Raw genomic sequence first — 12,625 nt, 5'->3', positions numbered from 1 at the left:
CGTTATACAGTGTGCCCCGCAATCACAACCAGATCCCCACTCTCGCCAACACTCCTGCGCACACTGGCATGATGGGAGTGAACTCCTTCAGCAGCCAGCTCGCCGTCAACGTTTCCGAAACATCACAAGCCAACGACCAAGGTATGTGGGATTTCAAGGGTTAATCCTCCACCTTGTTGCCTGCTTTTGGCCAGTGCCTATTCATACGAGCTGGTGTCACCGCTGTGTTCTACCTCTTTTTCTCCCCGTAGCCATACGTCTGATCGTGTAATGAAATGCTGTCTTTAACTTTCTCGTAATATTTAATTCTTCCTCTTCTTTCGTTTACTGTTACCATAAAGCATCGCCAGTGGAAAAAAAAAAATTGGCAAATTGTAGAAAGCTCTCTGTTATTCACAGTAAATACACAACGTGGATGTTTATTGTAAAATAATCATGTCTATGTATCTCCACATAGTTTTGGAATATTTACACAGATAAATCTGATTTGATGTCTGTGATTTTAAAATACTTTGTTTATGGCATATGTGACATATATGTTACTAATAAAAGTAATAGTTGATTTAATTTACTTGTTGTAATTGAAAACGCACGTAGCATATTGCATTTAAAATTAATTTTGATACTAATGAAAGGAGGGAAACAGGATTATTAGATATGTTCAAACCCCTATTTTTTACTTGCACCGTAATTATTAAATTGATTGCTCAGATAGGAACAAATTGTTGTTTAAAATCCTGATTCTGCTATGTTTCCTCTTCTAAAGAGATTGTCTTTTAATGTGTTTCCAAGCTAATAAGCCTTATAAGATTCTGTACTTGATCTTGAATTAGTTTTCACCGATGGCTACACCTTACGAAAGTACGAGCTTGTTGGTAATCTAAAAATATCAGTCATAAAATGAAGACCCCAAAACAGCCTTTTAAAGTAAATCACTGCACCAAAAAAGTTTTTCTTGTCAGCTATGGCATTTGAAGGTCTGGAGAGGCCGCAAGTTCATTCAGTGTGTTGGTACAAAGCGGGACTCGAGCCTGTTGATAATTGCTCCTAAAGACAAACGTGAAGGCACCTGACACAGCTGGATCGAAGAGAGCTTTTGTTGGCTGTCTGTGCTAAGAGGAGAGACAACATAGAGTGCTCGCAGATGATTTAAGTAGGGTTGGCGTGATAAGGTTATCTCAAACTGCAAGAGTTGATAGGGCAGTAAGAGACAACTTAGAGCAAAGCTGTGCAATCAATTAGAACTGTGTAATATATGCTGCATGAGGAAACCCCCCAGCCCTAAGTCTCTCTTATAAAATAACATTATTTTTTTGGGGTGGGGGGGTTTCTAACACAGTAGGTTACAGTCGCAACACAAGCAGTGTTTCCCCGCGAGGATATGTTCCCAGCAGTACTCCTCAGCAGTCCAATTACAACACAGTCAGCAATAGCATGAATGGATATGGCAATGCCGGCATGCCCAATCTAGGTGTACCAGGTTCCCCTGGATTTCTTAATGGCTCCTCAGCTAACTCTCCTTATGGCAGTAAGTGTCTATTTTTGGTAACACATCATCATTTAGATTCATATTTACTACAAAATCAAATACTTGCATTGTTTTGATTTCCTCTATTGTGAGCTACTGGATAAAAGGAGGGGTGACTCTGGAGGCTGGACGTAAAAATGAATATAATAAATTGATCTGTTTGTGCCATAATACAATCTCAGATAGAAAAAAAAAAAAATTGGACTGCACAATTTGTAACAAAAGTCCAACACAAAAGAGTTTGCCTGTTATCCAGAGAGTGGCCAAGCCAAGGCATTTCATTTTTTTTTTATATATATTTTTTTATATATATATATATATATTTTAAGAGGCAAGGCCCTATCACTCTCTTTTTCCGTGTTTGCCGTGAAAACCTCAATCTGAGTCCTGATTATTTTTGCTTTATTGCAGTAGTGCCGTCAAGCCCTACCATGGCAGCCTCTTCGGTCACCCTCCCTTCAAACTGTAGCAGTACACACGGCATTTTCTCATTCTCACCTGCCAATGTCATCTCTGCAGTGAAACAAAAGAGCGCCTTTGCTCCTGTTGTCAGGCCCCAAGCCTCTCCTCCACCATCTTGCACCAGTGCAAATGGAAATGGACTTCAAGGTGAGCTGGATCTCTCTCTGTTTTCTGTGTATTGCTTTTTTTTTGGTGCATACGCTCAAGCCCTGGTTGTTTATTTTGGAGAAAGGTACCTCGCTACACTTCCAGGTTTCTTGTGCTCTCATAATGATGCAAAAGCAGGAGAAGAAATAGCGTAGCACGAATGGGACACTAAGATTTTTAACAAATTTAGCTCGCTTTTAATACTTGCAGTAGAGAGAACACTGGTTGTTTATCTGGCATTTTCCCTTAGGAGTTCGTGCCTTAAATTCTAAAGTAAGACTGTATCCCTGAATGCTTCTCGGAGGGTTTGTGTCCTCTTTGCATTTATGCATTTTTCTGAACACATTTCCATGGATGTTGTTTAAAACCAGCGGCATTCCAGCATAATGTGGTGTGTTTTCCTCATTTTACTTGGTTTAAAATACCTCATGTCAGTGTAAATGGGGTTAAGCTCTTACTCAGTGACCTAACCTTCCCTTGGACTAGCTAGCCACTGGTGCAGTGAGTTTGCATGCTCTGTCGGTCCCAACTCACTCTCCTGCTGGGGTCTTAGAGTGGTTACTTCCCTAAGTGAATAGCTAAATATTTTAATTAAGGCAGGCAGTTTTAAGCTTCTGCATTTTTTTTAATCTGTGTGATTTCGGGTAGGTAGCAATAATGAACAATTTATAAATAATTCGCAGAATTTCCATGGTCACTTGCTGGTAGTGGGGCAGGAGGAGATACAATACAGTGTATGTTTGGTGAAGGAGTAAAAATATCAACAAAGAAGTCTTCCTTTTTATGGCATATCGTAATGCTTGGAAAATAATATTATCAGATGCATTGGAATAGTTTAAAAGGTTTTTTTGTCTCTGATTTACAAATCACGAGCCTCATTGCATGGTGCAGTAAATCACAGAATCACAGAATCAATGAGGTTGGAAGAGCCCTCTGGGCTCATCGAGTCCAACCATTGCCCTGACCCCACCATGGCAACTAGACATGGTGGTGAAAAGGATAATTAGATTAACAATTTCTATCATTGCATATGTCTTTAGTGGAAGCTTTACTATGTTACTGTAAGTAGAAAACTATACCAGGTATAAGCAATATTCTTAGAAGATTATCCATTCATAAAATAATCCAGTGTCCTGCTTTCCTCTTTTTAGAAAAATACACTAGTATAAAAAGTAAATACTGAAATAAATAAAAAGAAAGTGAAATAAAATAAAATAATAAATAAAATAAAATGCAATAAAATAAAATAAAATAATAAAATAAAATAAAATAAAATAAAATAAAATAAAATATGGTAACACATGGCTTAGATCAGAACAGCTATTCTGTAGGCAGTCTGTAGCAGATATTTATATATATATATTCTCATTAACTTGTTGATACTACTTTACTCTGAAAAGCAAAATTATTTAAAGAGCTAGATTAAAATGATCTAAATTTCTGTAATTTCAGTATGTAAATAAAGAGCTTCCCACCAGATATTGAAGGTTTCATGTCTAGATTACCACGAAATGGGATTTTCAGAAGAACCGGGCAGGCTAAATGGCCAATTCCCAGCAGACACCGAGCACCCAGTCTCCCTTGGCACCTCCCCAAGCCCCCCAGAACCAGATGTTTTCATCCTCACCTGCAAAATCCTTTCTGTATAAATGCTTGATAGACGACTTCAAATCAACCAACGCTGGTTTTGTTAGATAGGTCATGAAGTTAGCTCTTAGGCTGAGGCCCAACCTGGCTCTAGACTAAGCTGCTTCTGGGCCCAGACAGCCCACTGAAGGCTTAAAGATCCCTTCAACCCCCGATTTCAGGATGCTGCAATAGCAGCAGACCTGGTATCAACCCTAACGAAGTCCAGCATCCCGTGGGTGTTGCTAAAGCTCTAGGTTAGGTGTCCCCGAGACCTGCTGCCTCACCGGGCTGCCCCTACCCCACCGAGCACTCAGAACTTCTGAAACACAGATGTCTCCAGATGTAGGGATGTGCAGAAACTTTGGGTTTTGGTTCAGCAGCCAAACTGAAAATGAATAGAGATGTTGGAAAAAAAATATAAAAACTGTCACATTTTCCTCAGCCAGCTGAAGCAGCTAAACTGAATCGTTTTGTGTTGAGCAAAATGACCCAGAGAAATACCAAGAACGTCTTTCTGGTCTGGTAATTAGAGCACTGAGTTCCAGGGTTGCAACAAAAAGTTGACTTACTTATGCAAAGTAGCATGGCACCACGAGGTGATGCTCCGTATCATGAGAGTTGGGGTACTCTAGCAAAAGGTAAAACATGTGGATTCAAGTCCCCTTGGGCTGAGGAGAAACTCAAATTGCATCTGACATATCCTTGGCGAGTTCCTTTATCACCACAGCAGAGAGGCACCATCATGTTTTCACAGAATCACAGAATCACAGAATGTTAGGGATTGGAAGGGACCTTGAAAGATCATCTAGTCCAATCCCCCTGCCGGGGCAGGATTGCCTAGACCATATCACACAGGAACGCGTCCAGGCGGGTTTTGAATGTCGCCAGAGAAGGAGACTCCACAACCTCTCTGGGCAGCCTGTGCCAGTGTTCGGTCACCCTCACCGTAAAGAAGTTTTTCCTCATATTTATGTGGAACTTCCTGTGTTCCAGCTTGCACCCATTGCCCCTTGTCCTGTCAAGGGATGTCACTGAGAAGAGCCTGGCTCCATCCTCATGACACTTGTCCTTTAAATATTTATAGACATTAATGAGGTCACCCCTCAGTCTCCTCTTCTCTAAGCTAAAGAGACCCAGCTCCCTCAGCCTCTCCTCATAAGGGAGATGTTCCACCCCCTTAATCATCTTTGTGGCTCTGCGCTGGACTCTCTCTAGCAGTTCCCTGTCCTTCTTGAACTGAGGGGCCCAGAACTGGACACAATATTCCAGATGCGGCCTCACCAGGGCAGAGTAGAGGGGGAGGAGAACCTCTCTCGACCTGCTGACCACACCCCTTCTAATACACCCCAGGATGCCATTGGCCTTCTTGGCCACAAGGGCACACTGCGGGCTCATGGTCATCTTGCTGTCCACTAGGACCCCCAGGTCCCTTTCCCCTACGCTGCTCTCCAACAGCTCTGCCCCCAACTTGTACTGGTACATGGGGTTGTTCTTGCCCAGATGCAGGACTCTACACTTGCCCTTGTTATATTTCATTAAATTTCTCCCCGCCCAACTCTCCAGCCTGTCCAGGTCTCTCTGAATGGCTGCGCAGCCTTCCGGCGCGTCAGCCACTCCTCCCAGTTTTGTGTCATCAGCGAACTTGCTGACAGCGCACTCTATTCCCTCATCCAAGTCATTAATGAATATATTGAATAGAACTGGTCCCAGAACTGACCCTTGCGGGACTCCGCTAGACACAGGCCTCCAACTGGACTCAGTCCCATTGACCACCACTCTCTGGCTTCGTTCCTTCAGCCAGTTCACAATCCACCTCACTACCCGATCATCCAGACCACACTTCCTCAGTTTAGCTGCGAGGATGCTGTGGGAGACCGTGTCAAACGCTTTACTGACACATAAAGCATCAGTTTGGTTTGGTGTCCAACCAAAGCTGTTGAGTTAACTCAGACTGAACTCATGAAAGACTTCAGGATGACACCACTTCACCCTGCTGTCCTCACAGATCTCAGCCAGTGCCTTGAACTGAATTGCAGCCAGAATGAGTGGCAAGACAGGGGTGAATTTGTCATATACTCCCTTCATGAGACATCATAAAGAAAAGCCAGCACCGCAGGAGATACTTACACTCCATTTTACCTGTGCAGTTATTGAGGGGGTTTCTGCTTCCTTCTTCCTATTTTCTTAGTCATTTGTTGACATTGATCCCTTTTTAAAGTTCAATTAGTTGCTTGCTGAAAATCACACAAGCAGGTTGAGAATTTTCTGATCAGCACATTTTTTACATTAAATTAAAGTTGGAATTCAAGAGCTGCAGTCCAGCACAGCTAAAGTTTTTCAGTGATCTTCAAGTACAGAGACTCATTATACAGCAGGATGTGTAGGAGCTGAGTGACAGCTGAGGAGTCTGCACCGTTAGGAATGGTCACATACCTTTTTAGTCAAGCCAAGACAGAAGTAAGAGCTCGTGGTCACTGTTGTATCTAACGTAAATCCTGCAGTGTATGAATCTGGATAAGAAGGGATGACGTGCTCTATTAATCACAGGGCAGGACATCCTCTCTCTCATGGCTTGTTAAGTTACCTTCTCCCCACATAAGCTCTGCTCTGAAACACCACCAAGTTGACTAGTTTTCAGGGAAGCTGGTTGATCCCGCTATGGCAAGGCATTGGCACACCAACACGATGGGGCCAGGCAGCCCAGTTTTTCCTCTGAAGGTTTGTTAGCACTGTGAAGAGGCAGAGTCAGATGACAGCATGGAAAAACCTGGCATGCAACTACCCTGCAGACACAGGTAGTCCTTTTACAGGGGGTTGGGGGTTAACTGCATCAATCCTCGCTGGGTAAACCACTATAAGATTTGTCTGCATGCCAAAAAAAAAAAAAAAAATGCTGTTCTTGGTACATCTAAGATGATGAGGAAGCAGGAGCAGAACTATGAAGCTCCATCTGGACGTCAGATGGACTGTTTTGTCTCCTAACATAGTAGATGTGATGCTTAGGGACATAGTTTACAGGTGGACTTGGCAGTGCTAGGTTAGCTGTTTAAGATGATCTTAAAGGTCTTGTCCAACCAAAACGATTCTATAAAGCAGAGGTAGAGCTGCTCCAGCTTCTGGCTTGTAGTAACATCACCCTGAGCATCAGGACCACCTGAGCCCACCACACTAGAAGCAAGAATCCTCGGCCAATCGATACCATAATTAATGTCAACACTCGGAAGTGGCAGCTCTCAGAGGAGACACCCCTCTCTCTGCTCTCTGGTGGGTATGACTCACTCCTATGAGTAAGTCTACAAAAAGGGGCTTTTGGGCCTTATCCAAAAAGCCACAATCTTGTTAACTCTGTAGGACTTCCACTGCACAGCCTATGATCAGCAAGTACTTACACATATTTTTAAGAGCAGGATGCTAGCACAGGGGTTCCTCAGGGCAGAGGGCTTTTTCCTCTTTAAAACAATGGACATTTAAGGTATAAAATGTTTTTTTTAGCAAGAAAAGTAAAGTTGGAAGTACAGTGTGCGTTCAAAATTCAGTTTTCAATTGTAATTTACTTCTCATAGCTTGTGAAAGATACTGCTCTCTGGTTAAGCTTTATGATCACACTGCAGAGCTAAAGGTTCTCTATACTCTTTTAAAATCACATCCTGCTTAAATTTCTGGTCTTCCCCTGGATGAAACTATTAAAATTATTATTAAAAAACTAGCCACCCACTTTTTCTTTAAGAAGACATTTGGTATCAATTTGCACAGCAGGAGACATAGTGCAGAAATTCACAATTGTCAAATGGTTCAAAATAAATAGTGAAATAAATGTCTGGAGCACCATTTTTGCATCCCCCCACACACCCCCCCATTAAGCCACAGATAGAATTCAACGAAAATGGCTAAATCACTTAAATTAAAGAATTCAGATTTTTTTTCCCCCAACATATGCAGCAGACAACCTAAATTTTCACATAGCAGAAGCCAAACATGAGATTACAACAAATGTGTGACGAAGACATGCAGGGTATTAGTACCAAATAATGACGTGCTATTTATTAAGGTATTTATGCACACAACCTCTGCAAGAAACAACTGGACTTTTTTTTTTCTGCTAAGTTATTCTTTGAAGAAACAAACGTCTGGACCAGTCCTGGACTTTAGCACTTTGCTGAGCACGCTGGCAGAGCGTGTCTCATGCTGGCTCTGAGACATAGAATCATAGAATGATTTGGGTTGGAAGGGACCTTAAAGCCCATCCAGTTCCAACCCCCTGCCACGGGCAGGGACACCTTCCACCAGACCAGGTTGCTCCAAGCCCCATCCAACCTAGCCTTGAACACTGCATCTCACCATCACCTCCATAAGTAGCGCCATGACAGATCCTTGCTGAATCTGACCCAGAAAACATAGGAAGACCTTCTATTTTGGGTTGACCCGTGGTGATCTTGATCTCCAGGGCAGCATAACCTCAAAAATGAGCTCCCGCGTCCCCCAGTTCAGGTGCACCCTAGGAACCCAACCTCTCTGGGGCTGTCTGGTGTGGTGCTGGGCTTCCTCCTGACTGAAAACTCACAGGTTTAGTGGAAACCCAACGTAGAAACTAGATGTTTTGGGTAGAAAGGGTCTCTGCCAATATACACACTCTTCTCCAGTTAAGTTTTGGTTGCTGTTTAGGTTTAAAACACACAGTATTATAAACCATGCAAAATCCTAACTTCGTTTTTATTTTGACATATTTGATGTGTCTAATTGGGGGGAAAAAAATACCAGAGTTGGAAAACTAACCTAGTTTGAGAGAATCACTTGAGATGTGTTTTAGAGAGAGATATTCCCATACAGCTGCCTACAACACCTGCAGGACCAGAGTTGCTTGGTCGCAGCTGTTGGAGCAGTCCTGGTCTTGCAGACTGGGCTGCTGCACGAAGTTGTGTTACATATGAAATGTGTACGTACCCTTCCAACCCGTAAAGCTGGAACAGCGAATCTGGAATAAATTAATATTGTTGAAATTAATGAACTGAGAAATTGAAGTTCACATCACTACACGAACAAATTTATTAATATCTGTTGTACATAAATTAATGAGAAATATCGTGATGGCAAAAATTAAACAATACTAAAATTAAAAACTTGTCTAAATTATGTTTCTACCAAAGAGTTAACTAGGAAAAAAGCAGTAGTTGTTGGCATCTCAGTCTTTATCTGTGAAAGAAAAAGGGTATTGCTGGTCAGGGGTATTCATCTCATGCCTTTTTATGGCGCTTGGTCTCCAAATCAGGGTGTAGGGTACTTGGCTTTGGTCTTTGAGAGCCTTTGGTCTTTGAGAGCCTTTGGTCTTTGAGAGCCCTTGGCTTGCTCGGCCCCGCTGGTGTCATAAAGTACAATCGTGGACATGGAGGTTTTGAGCCCAGGTGTGGGCGTGAAGCGGTGGTTGGTGGGGTTCTCGCTGCGGGGACGTCCCCGAGGGATGCCTGACATGACCAGGAGTGACCGTGGTGTTCCTCAGCTCTCAGGAGCCTGGCTCCCACCTCGCTCTGAGCCCCGCTGCGGGCGCGGGCGTCGGGGTGCTCGCTTTGAACCAGTCGTGTCTTACACAAGCGTGCTAATAACGGCTGATTTTTCTTCTCTTTTTTCTTTTTAGCTATGTCTGGGCTTGTAGTCCCGCCAATGTAAAGTCACTTTTGTTTACCTACCGTAGCACCAAGCTTCAGAGGATGGGCTTAGGGGACAAGTTTAGTATATTAAGACATGCTGATGGAAACAGTATCTTCACACAGAATCAGCAACAAATCGAAATGCTACAAAAAAAAAAAAAAAAAAAAAGACTTTGTTTAAAGATTTTATTTAAACTATTAAGAATCTACATGCAAACAACCTACTTCTCCATGAACAATTCCATTTTATTGACTGAATTTTTCTCATATTTTCACATTTCTCAGTCCTGAAGAATAAGGAAAAAGCGACGCCTATTTTGTATAAAGTTTCTGATTACGTCTTGGCTATGTCTAGTACTTGCTATGTGTTGGGAGAAACTTTGTGGATGCACCATTTTGGTTATCATGAAACACTGATGAAAAATGCCTCCGAACATTTTTCTGTACTCATAACTAGATTCACAATGGTTGTGTATCTCTATAATGTGAAATATTTTTTTGTGGTGGAAAAAAAGGGGGCCAAGGAGGTTATGAGCCATCAAACTGGAAAAAAAAAAAACAACAAAAAAAAGGATGAATATATGATTAGAACAACAAAAAACCGGGGCACGGGGGCGGGCGCGGGAGGGTTTATCATTGCTTAACTTCATCTTAATGAAATGGACCTTTGTAACTTATTGTAGTTAGAAATTGTAACTTTGATATGGAATTCTCTTGCCTTCAACAAGCACACTGACAGAGGGGAAAAAAAAAATTGCTACTGTCTGTTGGTTTAAAAAAGAAAAAAATATACTTCCACTGCTAGAGCTTCCTGTTAAGCAAGTGTGATCTGCGACATTTTTTCAACTTTTGCTAGCACTGTATACTATTGCATTCTTAGGCTACTGTGAAGTCTATGTTTCTTGTACCAGAAAAATTGTCCTTTTGACTTCTAGATCCTTCTTCCCTAATGTGTTTTGTATGTGGTTATAAAATTGTAGACTTTTGTGATTTTGCCAAAGTTGTAGCTAAATATTTATACACTTGTCTTGAATTTTTTTCAGATCCACTTAAATATCTAGAAAAAAGCAGATTTTATTCCTTGTGAAGCCTATAAGGAATAAAATAGTCTTATTCATTGCAACACTTTCTTTCACGTAAACACTTGCAGTCACTAAGGGAATTTATTTTGTAACATATCAACTATAAATATTGTATTTATCTTTGAAATTTTGTATATTGCTTTTCATCTTTTTTTTTTTTTTTTTCTTGTACGTATTGGGTTTTTGTCATGGCCTGGTATTGTGATGCTGAGAACAGCATTAAGCCAAGAACCGTTGCCTTCATGTTTTTCTTTTAAATAAATTAGTGTCCGTACATTTCATTTGTACTTCATAAAGTTGCTATTATTTAGACTTTTCATCTTTTTTTTTTTTTATTATTTTTGAGGAAAAGTCAAATTCATTGTTTATTTTTATATTATTTTTAAGTTATCAGAACAAATAATTTTGAAAAAAAAGTTGTTTGTTGTATAGTCAAATCAAAATTGTGCCACATGGCTGTAATAAATACTAGTAGAATATGTGCATGTGATACAGCCACAAAAGAGATTAATCTATTTTGTGGCTGCATTCTTATTTTTTTTTCTTTTTTTTTTTCTTTTTAATTTTTTTTTAACTTTTTTTTTTTTAAAGATTGTAAAAAGTCATTTTTAGCTGCCACCCATGACTTTGCCACATAGCTGAACTGTGTTTACTGGAAAAATTCAGAGGCCTAAAGTTTAAAATAAATTCACTTCTGATGTTTTAATTAAAATGTTTGCCACATTAACTTCTCTGATGCCTTAAAAGTGAACTTCTTTGAAGAACTTTTGTGCTGTTTTATCACAGGCTTACACCACAATTGTTAATCACGACTTCATTTGGATGATTTCTGGTGTAAAAAAAAAACCAAACAAAAAGCACAAACCCGGTGTACAATTCTATCACTCCTTTATGTGTCTCTTTTCTGCTGCACTCTGCATTCTCCCGAACCCTGCACTGGTTAAAAGAGCTGAAGATTTCACGTGAAATCAGGATCACACGTAATTTTTAAATGTTTGGGGTTGGTTTATTTAGGTTTATTGGTTTTTTTTATGGAACTTTTTGTAACAACAGACCCGGAGATGACTGTACTTTTTAAACTGGAATGACCTCCATCATGTAGCGTGGCTCTTAGTGCCAAACCCATAGCGAGAAACGTGGAGTTGGGTTTATTTTCCTTTTTTTTTTACTTTGCACTAAATAGTTTGCAAACGTAGCACTGCAAAACATGTTGCAAACTGCAGCAGAATTACAGTTGTAACCAAAAAGGAGGGATAATTTTTTTTTTCTTCTTTTCTTTCTGGGCAAAGATGCACATTTTTAGTAAAAAGGGTTGTTTAAAAGCACGGTCACAGCTGGCGAACGCCGCACGCGGTTCCTTCGTGACACCGAGTAAGGCTGAGCTAAGTGGGAGAGCCTGAGAAGTCACTTTGGAACTGAATTGCCTCCGTTATATTTTGTCCAAGCAAGGTTTTGCTCTAAAGAAGAGGTCACGTGTACATGTTAAGAAAGTTTGCAAGTTTCCTCATAAATGCAATCTGTTTGTGTTCTAGATTATTAGTCGATGCACTCATCGCTTCATTGTCTCCAGACGGAAAGCTTCACTAAATGGTAGATTTTACTGTTAAAGACCCTACAATAAGATTGTTTTATCTGTACATTTTTTTTCATATATTTAACTGTATAAAAAAATGTTCATTTTACACAATATTTAATTAAAGTATTTCTTGTCTGTGAATTTCATTTTTAGTAATTTTATCTGGTTTGATTATTAAAAAAAAAGTGACTAAACACAAAACAAAAAAATGCAACGCTGCGGGTTTTATTTCTAAATATCAGAATTTAAAGTTATGTCTCGGTTAAGGAAAAGCACAATCCTTGACGTGGGCTTTTCGGTGCCCCAGGATAGCCCCGAGGATGACGAGGGAGGAGACCTCTGCTCCGCAGCCCGGCGATGACTTGGTGAAGTATTTAAGCAAAACTGTGCTTCAGACACCCTTTTTGTAAAGTGAAGGTAACAGTATTTTATTTTTTTTCCTATTTTAATGTGGTATTGTAAAAGTCTGTAAACAGGAAAAGTTATTTTAAACACAGCACAACCCAAATTTTCCATGCAGCGCTTTGACACCGAAGGTCAACACGATCGTCTTTTAAAT

The 12,625-nt window shown here is 40.5% G+C and overlaps 1 protein-coding gene across 7 annotated transcripts in view; it reads left to right on the top strand.

Moving 5' to 3' along the window:
• EBF3 (EBF transcription factor 3) overlaps nucleotides 1–12,177 on the top strand; it is a 120,975-nt gene extending 108,798 nt beyond the window's left edge. For 2 of the 7 annotated variants that reach the window (XM_068397972.1, XM_068397971.1), the window contains exons 13-16: nucleotides 1–141; nucleotides 1,340–1,528; nucleotides 2,048–2,137; nucleotides 9,396–9,752. The exon at nucleotides 1–141 is cut by the window's left edge and continues 37 nt beyond it. In XM_068397972.1, coding sequence (XP_068254073.1) covers nucleotides 1–141; nucleotides 1,340–1,528; nucleotides 2,048–2,137; nucleotides 9,396–9,427 — 452 coding nt within the window. In that variant the 3' untranslated portion in view covers nucleotides 9,428–9,752. Of the gene's footprint in view, nucleotides 142–1,339; nucleotides 1,529–1,939; nucleotides 2,138–9,395 lie in introns of all 7 variants that reach the window. The other 5 variants (XM_068397970.1, XM_068397969.1, XM_068397974.1 and 2 more) reach the window with 3 other exon arrangements.
• Nucleotides 12,178–12,625: the final 448 nt, after the last annotated feature.

The sequence above is a fragment of the Nyctibius grandis genome, chromosome 4 (assembly GCF_013368605.1).
Source record: "Nyctibius grandis isolate bNycGra1 chromosome 4, bNycGra1.pri, whole genome shotgun sequence".
Classification (NCBI taxonomy): Eukaryota; Metazoa; Chordata; class Aves; order Nyctibiiformes; family Nyctibiidae; genus Nyctibius; species Nyctibius grandis.
The sequence above is the reverse complement of the archived record's forward strand: the minus strand, read 5'-3'. Positions and strand labels throughout refer to the sequence as shown.